The sequence below is a fragment of the Microtus pennsylvanicus genome, chromosome 20 (genome assembly GCF_037038515.1).
Source record: "Microtus pennsylvanicus isolate mMicPen1 chromosome 20, mMicPen1.hap1, whole genome shotgun sequence".
NCBI lineage: Eukaryota > Metazoa > Chordata > Mammalia > Rodentia > Cricetidae > Microtus > Microtus pennsylvanicus.
This window is the reverse complement of record NC_134598.1, coordinates 20636426-20655287: the sequence shown is the minus strand read 5'-3', so window position 1 is coordinate 20655287 and position 18862 is coordinate 20636426. Positions and strand designations below refer to the sequence as shown.

The following is an 18862-nucleotide window of genomic DNA, read 5'->3' as shown; positions in this document are numbered from 1 at the left end:
GTTCTCAACCTGTGAGTCACAATCCCTCACACGGGCTGCATATCAAATATCCTGGATATCAGATATTTACATCACAATTTATAATCACAGCAAAATCAAAATTATGAAGTAGCAACAAAACAGTTTTATGGTTTGGGGTCACCACATAACGAGGAACTATATTAAAGGGTTGCAGAATCAGGAAGGTTGAGAACCATGGTACTATTATGAAGCAGACTCTTAATTGATAATAGAAAACCAAGAGGATGAAATGTTTTGTCCCCGTTTCCTGATATTCCATTAATGAAACCTAAGTTTGGCCAATTGGAGGGCTCATCCAGCACTGCACAGTCTAGGGAAATTTTGCCAACACAGCAATGTTTGGGTATATATTTATTCATCACAGCCCAGGTATGATTGCTACTTGTAAGTAGAGGTCAGGACATCCCTAAACATATTCCACTGTGATGATGAAGCCCCGCCATTGAAGAATTTTCTGATGCAAAATGTCAATAGTGACATAAAAAATTATGTCCTTCAGTTATATTTCCCCTTAAAAGATTGTATACAGTGAAATGCCTACAAAGCAAGAGTAATTTTCCACTGACCTAACTTACTCAAATGTTGGGAGTGGCTGCTCATCTGTTCCCAGCCACTTAGACCCGAAATAATCACACAGAAACTATATTATTTGCAATATTGTTTGGCCAATAGATTAAGCATATTTCTAGCTAGGTCTGACATCTAGAACTAACCAATTTCCATTATTTTATATTTTACCACAAGGCTTGTGGTCTACCAGCAAGTTTTTAGAGGGCAGCCCATGTCTTTTCTCTCTGGCAGCTACATGGAGTCTCCTTGACTCTGCCTACTCTCTGTATAAATCTTTTCCAGCCTGACTATATTCTGTTAAGCTATTGGCTGAAAGAAGCTTCTTTATTTATTAATAAACATGAGGACTTACCACACCATTTCCCCTTTTCTGTTTAAATAAAAAGGAAGGTTTTAACTTGAACACAGAAAAATTACATGGAACAAAACAGGTATCAAGCAAGAATTACAGTTAAAATATTTATATCTACTTTATCTTTTATTATAGCTAAAGAAAACTATAATTATAACTATTCTTCAACTCCATTAAAGACTCCAGAAGGATATAGTATTACCTAAGTAAACAGGAAGTACATTGTAAGAAACTTCCAAAACTTTAGAATTGACAGAGACATCTCACTGCCTGAACTGTCGTCCAAAGTTCTTCTGTACCATTGAAGCATCCATCTTCAGCCTACAGGCCCATAGTATCTGACAGACTTTTCCAAGAAGCAGGAAATTTCAAAGACAGTTCTGCCTATATTGGCAGTTTGCCAGTCACTTTCTTCTGCAGGATGTCTGGCAGACTGTTTCATGAAGCAGGAACCCCTAAAGACCATCTCACTTTAGGCAAGTTTAGCACCACTCAAATACCTTTGTAATTATTTCTGGGACTTTATGTCTACTTTGATGATAACATAAAAATGTATTACCATCCATTTGTCAACATTATGGTCCACCTAAGAACCACACATAGAAGTAGAACTACACAAAAAAAGAGTAAGTGGGACAAAGGAAAGAAGATTTGCAAAGAGCTTCAAAGGCACAAATGGTGATGGCTCAGCATATAAAATATTAGCAACACAAGAATGATGATTTGAGTTCATGTCCCCAGTAACTACTTAAAAGTCAGGTATGTTGGCATATGCCATGTCTAGGACATACCACCAGAAGAAAGGAGATAAGCAGATCCCAGAAGCTCCGTGACTATCAATTCTAGCCAAAACAGTGATCTTCAGGAACATCCCGAGATTCCCCTCTCAAAAAATAAGGTGAAGAACAGAGGAAAACACCAAAAGAAACCTCAGGGTTCCACACATGCGTGTGTACCTACAAACCCATGTGCATACACATCTATACACCACATACAAGACGAAAGAGTAAGGTGAAAAAAAGAAAACATTGTACAACTGGCTAAGAATATTAGAAAATAAAAGTTTGACATGATGCTGTGGCTTGATTTCAAAGTGTCTTGTATGCCATAGGAATCAGGGTTTTACTCACCAAGTGACAATATTTTATAAATATATTTTAATTAAAATATAATTACATCACTTCTTCCCTTCCCATTCTTCCCTCAGCCTCTCTAAATCAACCAATTAAAGAAGAAACCCATGTTGAGCATCTTTGTCAGTTTATATATCTGATGGGAGATCAATATTCATAATATTTAAAGAACTCAAAAACAAGGAGGCAAGAAAACAAATGAGCCAATTAAAAATAGGCTACCAAACTCAACAGAGAGTTCTCAAAGGAAAACATAAAAATGGCTAAGAAATAAATTTAAAAGACTTCAACATCCTTAGCAGTTAGAGAAATGAAAATTAAAACTAACTTGAAGTTTTAAGGAAAAGGAGAAAGAAGAAAATTTAGATGATGATCTAAAATGGAGAGAGCTAAGTGAGAAGGAGTGTGTGTAGCAGACCATCCATCACATAAAAATGAGAAGTGGCCTCTTTAGTTCTCATGGTGACAATAACAATAGACAGCGAAAGACAGAAGAGCATTTAAAAGTATTCTGCACATTTGCTTGCTTTCCCAAGTAAAATGAGTCCCTTTCAGTACTATAAAATATGAATTAAAATAATCAAAATTTACTCACATATATATCTGTGTTTAATTCTAAGATTATAAAAAATCATTAGCGCATGTCAAGATATTTAAAATGGCTATATAATGAGAGCATATTGTAGCCTATATAACGTCTATATACTAACCAACATGGTGAGAAAGTTTGTGACATTACCTGCTCCAAGACTTCCTTATAGGTGATAGTTGCTTTAGTGTTTGTGACAGGGCTGTCATAGATGATTGCAATCTTATCCCCTTGGCCATTTTCAATGTGTCGATCAATAGCATTGTAACAAATATTGAGCATCCCTTCCACAAACCTGAAATACATTGGAAAGAAAAATGAATGACTCTTTTCACAAGATATTTTTTGTCAACCACTTTGCTCTCTACCTAGCTGCTGTAGATGTCCTTGGGACAGTGCTTCCTACAGCACTTCATGCAGAAAAGGATGATGGTAAAACACATATTTAAAATGACACCCAGAGAACATTTGTACTTTAATAAATATGGATTTATAGTCATGTATAATGGAAAAAACACACTTTGCACTTTCAACTGACAGCTCTGTGGATATTATTGCTCAAGATGAAAGGGGAGTCTACAGTACCTGAGGAATATATTTATAGAGGTAAAATGAATCCTATGTAAGTGGAGTGCTGAGGCAATAGAGATTATGAAAAGGGAGCTGGAAGATGTCTGGTGGACATTCTGCTAGCTGTGACAAATAGACGAACACTTAAAAAGCTAGTTCTTTGAAATATATTGTCATAGTTAGCTTCGTATGTCAGCTTGACACAACTGGAGAGAGAGAATTCACTGAAGCATTGTTTCCATTGGATTGTCTTATTTACATGTCTTTGAGACATTTAGAAATTATTAATTAGCAGGAGTGTTTCCATCCCACTGTGGACTGTACCATCCTTGGTCACATGGGCCTGGACTGTATACAAAAACAAGCAAGGGGAAACAAGCTAATAAGCAGAATTCTTCTGCAGTCTTTGCTATAATTCTTAGCTGCAAGTTCCTGCCTTGGCTCTCTACATGATGGACTGTAACCTATATCAATTCAAGCCTTTCCAGAGGCCACGTGGCCAGTGAGGCAGGTAGTTGATCTGCAGACCCTCACTCCTTTTCATCTCTTCTAAACCCAATCCCCCAGTCTCATGCTCAGCTCTGTGGAAGACTGTTAGCTGTGGCCTTTTCCTGTTCCATGCCTTCATTCCCAGGGGACTAAACAGATCCAGGTGTCACAACTGGCTTTCCTCCCTCCTGTGGACCCCCTCAGGAACCCCCTTCTAGCCGATCTCCCCACTTAAGCGTCAGCTCCCAACTCAAAGAAACATTCTAACTAAAACCCTAGTGGCCACACCTGCCGGAATCTCAGAATCGTTCTCTACCTGGCAATCCACAGTCACCACACGCTACTTAGATCCAGAGAAGGAAAGAGTAACAAAGAAATGTGATACCAAGCCAACAAAAACAAGACCAGATATCAGCACCTAGTTTTCAACCAATAAAAACCCAGATGCGTAGAAGCTGCATAAAAGCATAACAGCTAGGACAGAATGTCCCCCAGGAAAGCCCAACATCCCTACTGCTGCAGGCCATGGGAAATACAGCACAGACTAAGCACAAGACAAGGTTTTCCCAGTAGCCTTTAAGAACATGTTAAAGGCTCTTAAAGAGAAAACGGATTAATTCCTTAAAGAAGTTCACGAAAACACACACAAACAGCAAGATGAAATGGAAACAGCTCAAGACTTTCATGTAAAAATAGAATCAATTAAGAAAACTTAAACTGGGAGAAAACTGAAAGTGAAAACAGAAAACAGGATTTTCAACAGACGTCACCTCTGTTGAGTGGAAGGATGGAAATAATATGCCAAGAAAATGAGCCTAAGAAGGAAGCTAGTGTAGCCATTTTAATATCCAACAAAATAGGCTTCGACCCAAACTAATCGGAAGATATATAAAAGGATGTTACGTCCTCATCAAAAGAAAACCCGCCAAAAGGACATTGCAATTCTGAAAATCTATGCAGCAAACTAAAGGGTACTCCAGTTCATAGAGAAACTACTACAGCTTAAATCACATATTAACTCTCTCACACTGATAGTGGGAGACTCCAATACTCCACTCTTGCCAAGACACAGGTCATCCTGAGAGAAACTAAACAGAGAAATGCTGGACCTAACCGACATTATAAGCCAACTGGACCAAACAGATATTTATAGAACATTTTACCCAAACCCAATAGAGTATACCTTCTTCTCTGCACTTCATGGAACTTTCGCCAAAATTAACCACATATCAGACACAAAGAAAGTCTCACTAAAAAATTGAAATAATACCCTGCATTCTATATGATGAACATGGATTAGGGCTGGATATCAACAACAAAAAGAACCGAAAAATTACAAACTCATAAATCTGGACAAGTCACGACTGAACAAAAAAATGAGACAAAACAGATATAGAAAAGCTTCAACTATGTTCTCATTCTCCATCCACGGTGAAAAGATGGGAGTTTCCACAGTACTTTTCATCTTTTGACCTCCTTAGTTTAACAAGAATGAACATTCTAACTAGCTCAAAACTTATCAGACATCAGCTGGGAAGTCAGGCCTGTTGGGTATATAGCCTGCCCTTATAGCCTGCCCTCCCCACCCCCAAAATGACCAATTGATGCCTGCCGTGCTCTGCTTTTCCTGATGAGAACTGTGTTAGAACCAGTGTTTTCTGTGGTGTTGGGAAGGATTAGGACACTTGTCATTTAGCATGTCCTGTACAGGCAGGCTTTCCTTTTCCTGATGCTTTTTCCCAAGAGAAAATCTTTGGTTGTAGCTCATTTTTAAGTGTGTTTTCCATAGTTTTTCCAGACTGTCAGCTTCTCCAGCATCCAGACTGGGTTATAGAAGCACAAAGAAAACCCAGAGACCTCATTTCTATGTCATTTCTCATGTTCCCTGAATTCTTAGTTGGCTGCCCTCATCTGTCAGCGTTCTTCTTATCTGCACTTGAAATATAAAATTCTATGTTTGGCATTGTGTTTAACATAAAGAAAAGGAGAAGTATATTTTCTACCTGGAATCAAAACCAGAAGGCCCTAGTTTTATTTAATCTTTATCCTCGGGCCAATTCTTCACATATACAAACTCATTAAAACATCTAAATGTTGGTGAAATGGCTCGGGAAATAAAAGCCTCATAGCCTATTATTCCCTACACACACAGACAAGACAGTCGTGTATCTGCAATCATGGCACTCCTAAGGAGAGATTCAAAGTGGAGACTGTAGGATTGTCCAGAAACTTGGGGGCCAGCAAGCCTGGGAAAAGCAAAAATAAAACAAATCCTGCCTCATCAACATGGCAGAGGGACTCGAGGTATAGCTCCTTTGGTAGCATGGTTGTCTAATAGGCAAAAGGTCCTTGATTAGATCTCCAACATGGCATGGTGACATGTTCATGTCATTCCATCACTCTGGAGGTGGAAACAAGAGGAATAGAAAGTTAAGTTCATCCTCGGCTGCGTACTGAGTTCAAGCCATTCTGGGCTATATGAGATACTCCTGTCTCATAAACATAAGTAAGGTAGAAAAAGAGAACCAGCTGCTAAACATTACCATGTGTGTTCGCACATGTGCAAACTTAGACACACACATATACATACACACAAACACACTAATAATAAAAATCATAAAAGTCCCTATGAAGAAGGTCCCATCATTATTAATCACATTTTACGTAAAAGGGAACTGGTAGCAGCTTGAAGAAAACCAAACCCTTCAACATCGCCTGACTTTTATATAATGTTCACAGAATTTGGATTTTTGCCTATTGTTCACAACTTATGAATAGCTTGATATTTGCATTATTAACCCTGCTCTTTGAAGAATATGCTTAAAGAAATTTAGGAAAGAATAAGGTCCTTTGGGGCCGTTAGGGAGGAAATCCAAAGACGAGGAAGGACTGAGCTGCAAGGGTGAAAGAAGCCCATGACTCTTAGGAGTTACAGCTACCGAGTCCCTCATCACAAACTGGCCAGACACAGAGATAGACTGTGGATGACTGGACCAAGTGAACTGCGAGAGGCTTTTCAGCTCGAAGATTTGATTAGCCTACTATGACAAGATGCTTATTTCTCTTTAAATCAAATCATTTCAGTAAAGGTCAATTGAAAACTTACGTGCTGTTCTAGCTACTGTCACTTCTAAGTCCCTGGGTAGATTTTAAATGAGAGTCTCTCCAGATTACTAATGCTCTAAAAATTACACTCTTTCAGTGTGTAAATATGGCTCACTGTACAGATAATGGGTTACTACGATTTTGTATTTAGCATTGCACCTTGAGCCTCCCAAAGATATGAAATTGTTTTGTAAAGCATGTTGAATGATGGTATAATCTATTCAATCACTACTCCATGATAAAGCTGAAACTGTGAGCCTGAAAATTGCCATGCACAAAATCATCATTATTGTAAATTATCTTAGGATGGAGTGTCCTGTAGAGACATATTAGCCATGCTGTTTATTTCAAATTATAGTTTCTGGTTGGAGTCCTATAGTTCAGCGTGTGTATACATACATAAAAGTCAGATAATCCAATTGGTTTCTCGAAATGACAAATCGGTTTACATCACCAACATTACCTGCATTTTCACTTCATCAAATTCCTGCAAATACAGCGTATTCTCAATTTCTTTTAATACAATTTTGTTTTGTTTTTTTTGAGATGAGGTTTCTCTGTATCTTTGGAACCTGTCCTGGAACTAGCTCTTGTAGACCAGGCTGTCTTCTAACTCACAAAGATCCGCCTGCTTCTGCCTCCCAAGAGCTGGGATTAAAGGTGTGCGCCACCACTGCCTGCTCATACAAAAATTTAAAAATAATTTTAATTATTTATTTGTTGCTAGACTTAAGCAGATCAACATAGTGATTTTTGAAAGTACTTTCTATAGAATATTCAACTTCCATTTGACATTGCTCTAGATGATTTTTTCAGCACATTGATTAATTTTAATATGTGATGTTTTCTAACACAAAAGCACTTTATACTTGTATATATACAATAAATAATTTTGTCATATCGTCTGTGACATTTCGCTAAGATGATTCATACACTATGCTTCTTATTTAATATAATATATAAATCCAAATTGCCCAGTATTTATTAATATGGAAAAGATGCAATTTGTATATGATAGCCAAAATATGTTCCATGCCACCTATGCATTATATTATTTATTGTATATATGTACACATACTGCATAGCCTTACATACACGTGGAAACCATTATTTTACATGTCAATAACTGTTTTCCAAGCATCACTTTTTAAATAATCCTTAAGTGCTCTTTCTTGATCCTCTTCTCTTCCCATACATCAGTCTTTTTAGTTACATAAATTTTCTAACCCAACTGCTGGAATGTTCTCTCAGTAGGGATTTTGGAATTGATCTCTGTTTTACACTGATTCAGCTTTTCAGTTCTGTTGAAGAAAGGAAGAAGGCTTCCCTATCCTTACGATACATAATTACTGGCCCCAAATTCCTTTCAGAGAAAGTTGACAGAAATCTGAATGTGCGTTGTAGTAAAACTGAATAGTCAAAAAAAAAAAAGTATAGAACTGAAACTAAATGAATATTGATTAGAAAGTTTAGTTTGGTGTTGCAGTGTTTACTTCAAATGTCCAGTGTCCTGGGTTTTTCTGTAGCAAGAAGGCAAATGTGAGATTGCTAACAACAGTGGTATAGTTAGTAATGCTGGCACCACTAGTTCAGGTCAGAGGTAGCTTTTTGATATCTGATTTAAATGGGAGAAAAACATTGTCAAATCCGAAATTCGTGACATATGTAACAGAAACAGTATCTCATACTGCAGAACAATTCCACGTGGAAATGTATGGGCTATTTCTTTAAAACAGAAAAACATCTAAAATGCTACAAAAAAAAGAACTGCATCTCAATAACCATCTCAAAACAACTCCAAAATCAAACAGATGGATGTTGGATAAATGGTTAAGGATAATTGACTCCTTCTCCAATGTGCGCGCGCGCGCACACACACACACACACACACACACACACAAACACACACACGTGAACACACACACATCATATCATATCACATAAATATAAAAATGTTTTCTGGCATGGAGCAGGGCTTTATTTATTAAATACAGGAGTTTCTGAATACTAAAAGCTATAAAATAACATATATAAATAAAATTAACAGTAATACAATGCAACATGGCCATCTAAAATCTTCTCTCAAATGATCACAGGAACAGAGTATAGGCATTAAGTCCAAACTTCACTAAGATACTGAAATATATTGTTGAAGTCTGCATTTTGACACGCATATGAATATATGCATAGATGTGCATAGATAATTAAAATATTAGAGAAATAGATAAATTAGACAGACAGGTAGATGATAGATACATAAATAAAATATACATACATACACACATACATAAAGTCTGGGTTTGAGGAAAACATTTTCAAAATAAATTGCATGAGAAAAGATATATTTGTAATTTCACTAAGATTTACAGCATCTGTATACATTAATTAATTAAAAATTAGAACCTCCACTGGGCAGTGGTGGCACGTGCCTTTAATCCCAGAACTCAGGAGGCAGAGGCAGGTGAATCTCTGAGCGTTCAAAGTCATTCTGGTCTACAAAGTAAGTTCCAGGACAGCCAGAATTGTTTCACAGAGAAAAATTTTCTCAAAAAAAAAAAAAAAAAAACACAAAAAAACTAAAAAAGAAAAAAATGGAACGTCTAAACAATATTTCTTGAAAAAATACTAACAATGAGTACAAAATACGATTTTCCTATTTTAGCGTCAATCGGGAAGATGAACATTAAAATAATGAGATGTCATTTCTCTTCCGGGACTGATGCAAAGATGTTGTGCGAGTAAAGAGAGAGCATCTGTGTCATCAACCAGTTTTCCAGTTAGGATAAATGACAGGCATAAAGCTCTCCATAGCCAGAGATAAACTTGAGGATAAATGAGCCATGCCTTAGCGATTCTAAACAAGGAAGATCCGGAGGCGGCTTCATTTCTCGCAGTGACGCCTTCTCTAGTCAAAGTACAGGACTCTTAAAGTGTATCCGTTTGCCAAATTGAAAGAAGCTTTCAATTGCAATACTTTATACTTTAAGAAGAAATCATCAAACACTAAAGTGAAATCTCAGGCCAGGCAAGCCTGCGGTCACTGCAGAAACCTGTGTTGCCCTGTGTCTAGAGGGATCTGCCAAAAGAGAAAGCCCTTGAAATTCTTTCTGTAGTTTTCTTTTGTTTTAATATTTTTAATTTTTGCATGAGTGTTTTCCGGCATATATGCATGAATGCTACGTGTGTGTCTGGTGCCTGTGGATGCCAGGAAAGGGAATCAGACCCCTAGAACTGAGTTACAGGCAGCTGTGAGGAACCACGTGGGTGCTGGGAACTGAAACCATGTCCTTGCTAGGGCCTGAAAATTAACAGGATGGGCTGCTTTTAGTGGCGACATCTATTGAGACAACAGTATAAATAGGGCAAAGAACAGCTTCTGGACGGGAAGTTGGCTCTGAAGCAGAGGCTCTTGTTTGAGATTGGTGTCCTCATGCTGGGACAAGATAGATATATGTGAGCTTCCTCTCCAAAGCCCAAGCACTCTGTTAATAAACAGAAAGCCACCAAAGGACTTTCTGTAGGGAGCAAAAGCTGTTCAGAAATGGATTTGAGGGCCAACTCCTGGAGAGCTGTGTGGACGTAAGACTCCTGAGCTCCACAAGGAAATGAGATCTGGAAGCATCTATTGACCAGCATGGCAAGTCATACTGAGAAATAAAAGCCTGGGTGTGAGGGAGGCAAATCAAAAGGAATTGCAAGTATAAGGAAGGTGACTATGAAAGAGAGAGAGGTTTTATGGCCTGCAAATGTCAAGCTGATATGCTTTTTTCGGACCAGAAACAAGGATACAAATCAACCGTTTAGAAGTAGAGGCGAAACAAGTATTTTATTAATGTTGTTGATGTGATAGGTTCTGACTTCTACCATTTATATGCATACTATGTTATCTCACGTACATAACACCCCTTGAAATAGACAAGGGTCTCCCCAATTTAGCGTTGAGAGGAAGGAGCTCAAAGACATCAAATAAATTTCTAGAACAGGAAATACGTTTTCTGACTTCAAGGCAATGTTATGGTTGTTTTCCTGTTTTAAGTCTCTGGGTATTGATTTGGGTAATCGTGGTATCCTGCTAGATCCTTAGCTTCCTACGAGCAGAGACCTGTGATGGCCTGTCCAGGGCACGCATTACATGTTCCACACTTATTTTTAAGTAAGCCCTACAAGTGTGAATCGAGTAGTAGTCTTCTGACACATTAACACAAGTATGAAAAGAGTCCCACGAGGTAAAGTTTGATGTTGAGGGGAAACAATGACCAGCTCAAAAGACTACAATTACACACAAACAGAGAGTGTTTGAAGCAGATTTGAGAGGGCTCTATTCACACAGTGACATCCCATCCAAATTGCAGACTCTTGGCTTTGGGCAGTATCAACTGGCTGTTCCAGGAAACTCTCCAAATTGGTTAATTGCTTACTTGGAGCAGAGTAATAACCTTATGTTAATTTAACCACTAGGGATATTGTTTGTGGGAAATTGTTTGGAAAGTGCTTCCCTTTGAAAGGCAGATAATTATTTTAACAAAGAAACCAGTGCAAATAGAGCGATATTCTTTATTCCGATCCTTTGCGCATGAGTCTCTCTCCTCAGGCTCCATCACCTAAATTCTGAGCGAGGACTGGACTGCTTCAGCATGAAAGGACATCGCACACATCCGCACCCCAGCCAGATCATATCAGATTAAAGTGGAATGAACTGCCAATGGTGAGCACTGCATCCAGAAGTAAAAAGAAAAGAAAGAAAGGCTTTCAGGAAATCAATACCTGCTATCTGAACTGAAGCCACTGCCAATGGAGAGAAAAGGCATGAATGGATGATCTTCAAGATTCTCAGGCTGTGAGTCACACCTGACAGTAAATTTAGAGACGAGGGGAGGGCACAAGTTTCTCATGTTTCATTTTGCATTCTACAGATAAATGCAGGATCAGACTGGGAATTGAAGAGAAAGAAGATTAAGTTCAATGTGAAAAAGAGAAATTATAGTTACTTTGATATTAAGGGTCAGAAGTAAATAAGAAGATCAAATACAGTTAAATATTAAATTGCTTGTTTATTAAAAATGAATATGAGCTAAATGAACATAGTAGTTTTCTTAAGTGCAAGCAATTTTTTTCCTTTAGTCAGCTTTTCCATGATAGCATGTATGACATGTTAGGAACAAGGGTCTTCTGTCTACTAACTCAGAAAAAAAGTCACAAGGAGCTGACGATGGGCAAATAAGAAGTTATTAGAAAACCAGATCTATAACTCAAGATAGCACAGAGGTTCCAAGGTGGAAGTACAAGAAACTGCAGAATAATCTAGAGAAATGGAAAGTGGTCTGAGTAAGATTAGTTTATCAATATTGACCAGCATTTGTTGGAGGAAGGGGAGGAAGATGCCATCCTGCATTTAATTCCAGTGCCAGTATGAATCATCAAACAATGAGGGAAGAAGAAGGAAAGAGGGCAAAGAGAAAATAAGAAAAACAACAACAACGGCACCAAAGAGAAGCACAATGCATTTACAGGTTGTTATAATATTCTACTTAAAACATGGGAGTGAGAAGGGGCAGATATATAGAGATGGAAATAAATGTTCTACTAAGGAATGTACAGTTTTCCGACCATTGTTTGTTCTCGAAGGTTTTAACTCATGAAAAACTGGGACCACAGTTGTTATGGCCAATAGGGACCCTGGAAATTAAGGTCAATTGAGCAGAGAAGTAACAGAGAAAAGTAGAAACAAGAAATTTATTCAATATATTCACACTAGGAAGAGAAAAGAGAGATCTAGAGTATATCTGCCAGAAATCTATCTTTTAGATCATGACACATGGCTGCATTTTGAATACAAAGCAGTCTAAGCACTGGACTGAGATCTTGGAGTCCAGTTGAAGAGACAGTGGAGGGACTATATGAACAAGCTGAGGTCAGAACCATGATGGGAAAACCCACAGAGACAGCTGACCTGAATTGTGGGAGCGCACAGACTCAGGAAGGACTGTCAAGGAGTTAGTATGGGACTGACCTAGGACCTTTGCATCTGAGTGACAGTTTATAGCCTGGATTTTATGTGGGGCCCCTAGCAGTGGGACCAAGACCTGTCCCTGATGGATGGGGTGACTCTTTGTAAACGATTCCCTATGGTGGGATGTCTTGTTCAGGCTTGATTCAAGGGCGAGGAGCTTATTCTTGCCTCAACTTGATATGTCTTGCTTTGTTGAGTCCCATGGGAGGCCATACCCCATCTGAGTGGAGACAGAGGAGTAGTGGTTGGTGGGGAAAGTGGGTAGAAAAGAAGTAGAAGGAGGGAACTGGAGGAGAGAAATGAGGAGAAACTGTGGTTGGTATGTAAAATAAATTATAAAAATAAGCAAAACAAACAAATGAACAAATAAGTAAAAGATGGTCTCAATCAAGGCAGGGTCTTTCTCATGGCTGATTCATGATCAGGTCAGCTCTAGTCTCTTGTAAAACTGATCTCACACACACTCAAAATTATGTTAACTCCCTTTCAGAGAGTGCACTCCCCCTCTAACTGGACCCAGTCTCCAGGTTTGTCCTTCTCCCAGGGTAAGATTCACAAAGAAATTCTAATATGGAAGATACATTGTTTGCACAATGTGATATTCAAAGAGAGGGCACAGTGTTCCTTTAGATGTCATGGTTCTGGTCAGGATGCTCTTGGAAACCGTGCAATATTCTGATGAAGCTGTCCTCTACACCCAAAGCTCCCAGAGGTAAACCCCATTCATTAACTCATCCCGCTCACTACTTAGAGAAATCCGGAGAGATGCTGAGTGCAAGATGTTATTAAGGAAGAAGAATGTGACCCATCAATTGCATATGCCTAGGGATGGCTCTTTCCCTTGAGCCTTATACTTTATTCTGTGATTGGTCCAAAAAAAAAAAAAAAGAATGGAGAATTGGAAAAGATTTAAAACGAGTTTTGCTGCTACACTGTTTCATTGTCTGCAGTAAAAAGATTCAGGCAAACATGACAGAATGAAGATTTTCCATGCTGTTCATTCAGGATTTCTTGCTTTTGTAATAGTTAAATACTTTATAAAAGGGTGGTGAGAGCTTATCTTGCATATTAATATCTGACAAATTCATAATGTAAATGTGGTACTTTTACACAATAGAAAACTATTTAGCTGTTAAAGAAAATGAAATTTTCAGACTGGAGAGGTGACTTAAGGGTTATGAGCACTGGCTCTTCTTCCAGAGGACCTAGGTTCAATTCCCAGCACCTGCATGACAGCTCACACTGTCAGTAGCTCTAGTTCCAGGGTATCTAACAACCTTACACAGGCACACATACAGGCAAATCACCAATGTACATAAAATAAAAATAAACCATTAAAAAAGAAAATGAAATTTTAGGGTAAATGGGTAGAGCTAGGAAAAAATCATCTTGAGTGAGGGAACCTATATATTCCCAAGAAGTATTATGTTTTCTCTTATATATGGATGTTAGCTTCTAAGCTTTTGATATGAGTAGTACAATCTGAATAACCTTAGAGGTTAGGTGCTTAGTAAGGTATTATGAGTAGGAGACAATTTCTCAAGAAAAGCCAAATAGAATGATGAAATTGAGAAATAAAGGAAAAACTGAAATGGAAAGATGAAATAGGAATGGGGATGGAAGAGAAGGGTAAAGGCGGGAATATGGAGAAGGGCAATAATGGTCATATCAAAAGCCATATGGAAACCTATTACTGTAGAAGCTTTCTGAAATATTTTAAGAATTTAAATAGAGTCGCCAAACATAAGGACAGACTGTATCCCAACTACACATTTTTAAACCACAAAATAAGACCTCCAGTGTCAGGAAGGAATTATAATCTGTTGAAGCATTGGCCAATGGAACCCCTATACATCCCAGGCTATTGACAAAGCCATTGACTGCTCTCAAAAACCTGATGGGAAGACTCTACTGTGCAAGGCAACACTTCCTTGTCATCAAACACAGAAATCAAGCTGATGCCTAACTAGAAGCTTCACCCCTAAGACTAGCATTCACTGTACCAGAAGGCTCTTTGTGCACTACCAGATGGCTAAAGATAATCATCAATATCTCTATCTACCAACCCTGCAATTTACTGAATGAGCTAGAACCCATACCTGACACTGCAATAGGGTGCAAGACCTTGAGAATAGGTCATGCATGGCCTAAGCGAAAACCTGCTAAAGGAACGTAACAGCAACAGCAAGACTCTTATTGTCTTCCTGCTATACCCATCAATCAGTAAGAACCTGACTCTCAACTCTCCTCAGAGAAGCTTATGTCTGCAGTAATTGGGGATTAACACAGAGACCTATAATTTGGCAATATGCAGAGAGTGACTTTGTAGCATTCAGTCCTAAATAGGATATTTTCATCAAACCCTTCCCTTTAGGGTTCAGGATGCTATGCAGAAAAAGAGGCAGAAAGATTATAAGAGCCAGAGGTGATGGATGCAAACAACTAGAAAGGCCATGGGCCTAGGAGAAAATTTAATACTATTTTTCTGCTAAAGGAACATAACCAAAAAAATGACTTTTAATGACATATTGCTATACTCATAGATCAGCATCTTACAAAACCTTTGGAGTAGAAACTTACTCAACTCATGGGATAGAAAAATTAATTAGAGGTAGAAAGTTTAGCTGTCAGATGATAAGAACTATATCGTTCCAATAATTCTGGAATCAACAGAAAGAAAAAGAAGCAAACACTGCAACCACACATAAAAAATATATCTTAAACATATACATGTGAAAAGACGAATGAGTGGGAAAACGGGCGAAAATACATAACATGTAGAAAACCGACTGGGTTCCTCCCAAAATCACATTGGGTTTGAATAATATACTGTAATTACTAATGAAGGAAATTGAGTGGCGGTACAATTATCTTATCTGAACTATTTTTGAAATTTCTTGAGAGTCTATAGCTACTTCAAGATAAAAAGTCACAAGTCAAACAAAAAGACTGAGTAGGATTATAATAAATACACACTATATATAGTATTTTTTATATTAAAGCATCGTGGATTTTCCTAACCCTTTTTTATTTCTCGTGATAGTCTGCATAGATTTTAAAATAATACTAAAGTTAAACTTGAATAAAACTCAAGGATATAAATTTCAACCAGGATTACTTCTAAGTGAAGCAATGTCAATATGAATTAAGTCAAACCTAAGCAGTAAAACCTAAGAGATTATGTTTATAAAACCTCCCCTCTTTTAATTAAACCCCATGACATTTCCATTCAGCCGCCACCTCTCACAGAACTGTCCTTCTCCACGGATTCAAAACATAACCAAGTTACAACGACAACCGGATTAATTACTGTTTGTAAGTTAAATTGCTAAGCAAAATAGATAAATTCTGTATCGTGCCGTTTTTACTAGTTTCATCCTCGGAATCATCAGAGAATAACGCTAGGCAGGACTCTGCTACATGTTTGCCAACTGTCCACACACCAGGTTCCTAAAGGAAAGACTTTCCGTTAACATGTCAATAACCTGAAGCTTAGATACAGTGCAGCCCACTTAATTATCCAAGAAGCCATTATCCAGCTGGTGCTAACCAAGGCCATTATTTCCTCTAGTCTACTGTTACTTTCCCTTCTCACCTCCTACTTTTTGTTAGCACCTCTACCTAAAAAGGAGAGGCTCCCCAGAAGGATAAGACTAAAACGACTTGATTCTGTTATCTACTGAAGGACTCATTAGTCCAGAGACAGCCACTGCTCACCAGAACGAAATCCGTGTATACTATCCACACTTCAACAGTCAAAGGTAATTTATAGAAGAGCTGTTTATAAAACAAAACGGACTTCATTACCCATAATTTCACAAACTAATGGCTAGATAGCCCCTATAAACCATGATATACTTCTCTTATTAAACGGCTTATCTGTTAAGCTGCCTTATTATAAGCAAACGACTTTTCCTTGATATATGAGATTGTTTCTTTAAATTTATACTCTATTTGGACTTTGATCCAGCACCCGGGATACTACCTGACTCATAAAAGAGCTTGATAAATATTTGATGAGTGAGCAGCTTAAGAAAGGAAGAGTACAAACAAAAGAAGAGATGAATTAAGGCATAAGTAAATTACAGAGCCAAGGAAAATAGTTTCATAAATATGTCTATAAATATTACACAAATATAAACACACATGTATGTATACACACATGTGTGCACATGACTTTACAAATCATGATATTGTTATTATAAGGCTAAAACAGGATTACCCCAGGTCAAGTCTGACACAAAGTAAACCTGATGCACCTTGGAACCTAACAAACGGGAGTATGCAGACTAGATCTGCTGTCTGTGTGCTGAAATCACTAGCAAGCTAGCTAAATGGCCTGATTTAATTTTTTAACGTAGTATGGTTTTGAGAAATTAAAGAACTATAGACACATTGCTGTTTTCCTAGCATTTGCTTTGAATCCCATAGACTTTAATGGACACTCACAAACATGCATATGGGATTAAACGAGTCCACACATAAATACATAAGGATATAGAAAATTCCCTTTTATGGTTTAAGAAAGTGCTTCTCAATCTGTACATGGCAACTCCTCTGGGGATCAACAACCCTTTCACAGGGGTCACCTAAGAACATCAGAAAACTGAGATATTTGCCTTACAGTGCACGACAGTAGCAAAATTTCAGTTATAAAGTAGCAACAAAAATAATTTTATGGTTGGAGATCACCACAACATGAGGAACTTATTAAAGGGTTGAAGCGTTAGCAAGATTGAAGTCTGCTGACTTAAGAGATTTTTCTTTGTCTTTTGGTTTTCAAGATAGGGTTTTTTTGTGTAGCAGCCCTGGCTATCCTAAACCAGGCCTGCTTCGAACTCACAGAGATCCTCCTGCCCCTGTACCCTGAGTATTGGGATTAAAGTTGTGCACCATCATGCCTGACCTAGGTTAGCTGAGCAATGCTATTATTTCCCTAGACTATGGACCTTGGAATAATTGGTTATCTAATAAGAAAATGTACTATCCCTTATTAAAGTTTTTAATCCTTTTGTGGTTTATAGAGACAGGGTTTCTCTGTGTAACAATTCTGGCTGTCCTGGAACTAGCTCTTATAGACCAGGCTGGCCTCAAACTCACAGAGATTTGCCTGCCTCTGCCTCCTGAGTGCTGGAATTAAAGGCGTGCACCACCATCACCTAGCAAAGTTTTTTTTTAAATAATCGTTTTATAAACAAAGTAAACTAAGATTGAATATGTTTTAATCATTTATTTTCTATATTAGAATGATCTAATAACATAATATCAACTAATCTCTTAGCTGAATCCCTTGTACTCTATCATACTAGACCAGTGGTTCTCTATCTTTCTAATGCTGGGACACTTTAATAAAGTGTATCATGTTGGGGTAACCCCCTAAAATAAAACTATTTTCATTGTTGTTCATAACTGTGATTTTGCTACTGTTTTGAATCATAATGTAAATATCTGACTTGCAGAGTAAGAGGGAGTCGTGAGCTACAGGCAGAGAATCGCTATAGCAAAGCCTTCTTTTTTTTTTCTTTTACCACATCTGTATGTCATAAATGAAAGGTGGTAGGTACATTTTGGTCTTGATGAATGTAAATACATGTTGATTGTAAAATACCCTCTCCATTAAAACCCAGCTGGGTAGTGAGCAAAGTGAGCCAATAGAGACAGAATAAAGATTAAACCCATGAAGAAGACATAACTTTCAGACTTCGATACCTTTCAAGAGGGTATATAAACCATTTGAAAAATCCGGTTGAATGGAAAATGCAAACACTGTCAGCATGAAATTTATACTGGAGCTCAAATGACTGAGATGATAAAGGAGGTAAATATACACATACGATATTTTAAGATCATTTCGACTGATGTACCCTGAACATTTTGCAGTGTAGATTTTAAAAAAAAATAGCATCTATATATACATGATTAGACCTGAATCTGAATCTGCCACCTATTTCCTGGTATTAATTTGTTAAATTATTGATGTGAGAAGAGCATCAATAGGCATGAGCTTACACAGCAGATGTCTA

The 18862-nt window shown here is 37.7% G+C and overlaps 1 protein-coding gene across 1 annotated transcript in view; it reads right to left on the bottom strand.

Moving 5' to 3' along the window:
- The window catches only part of Acss3 (acyl-CoA synthetase short chain family member 3), a 150525-nt gene that overhangs the window by 118385 nt on the left and 13278 nt on the right, over positions 1–18862 (bottom strand). Inside the window, exon 2 of the mRNA XM_075954457.1 lies at positions 2816–2960. Coding sequence (XP_075810572.1) covers positions 2816–2960 — 145 coding nt within the window. The remainder of the gene's footprint in view (positions 1–2815; positions 2961–18862) is intronic.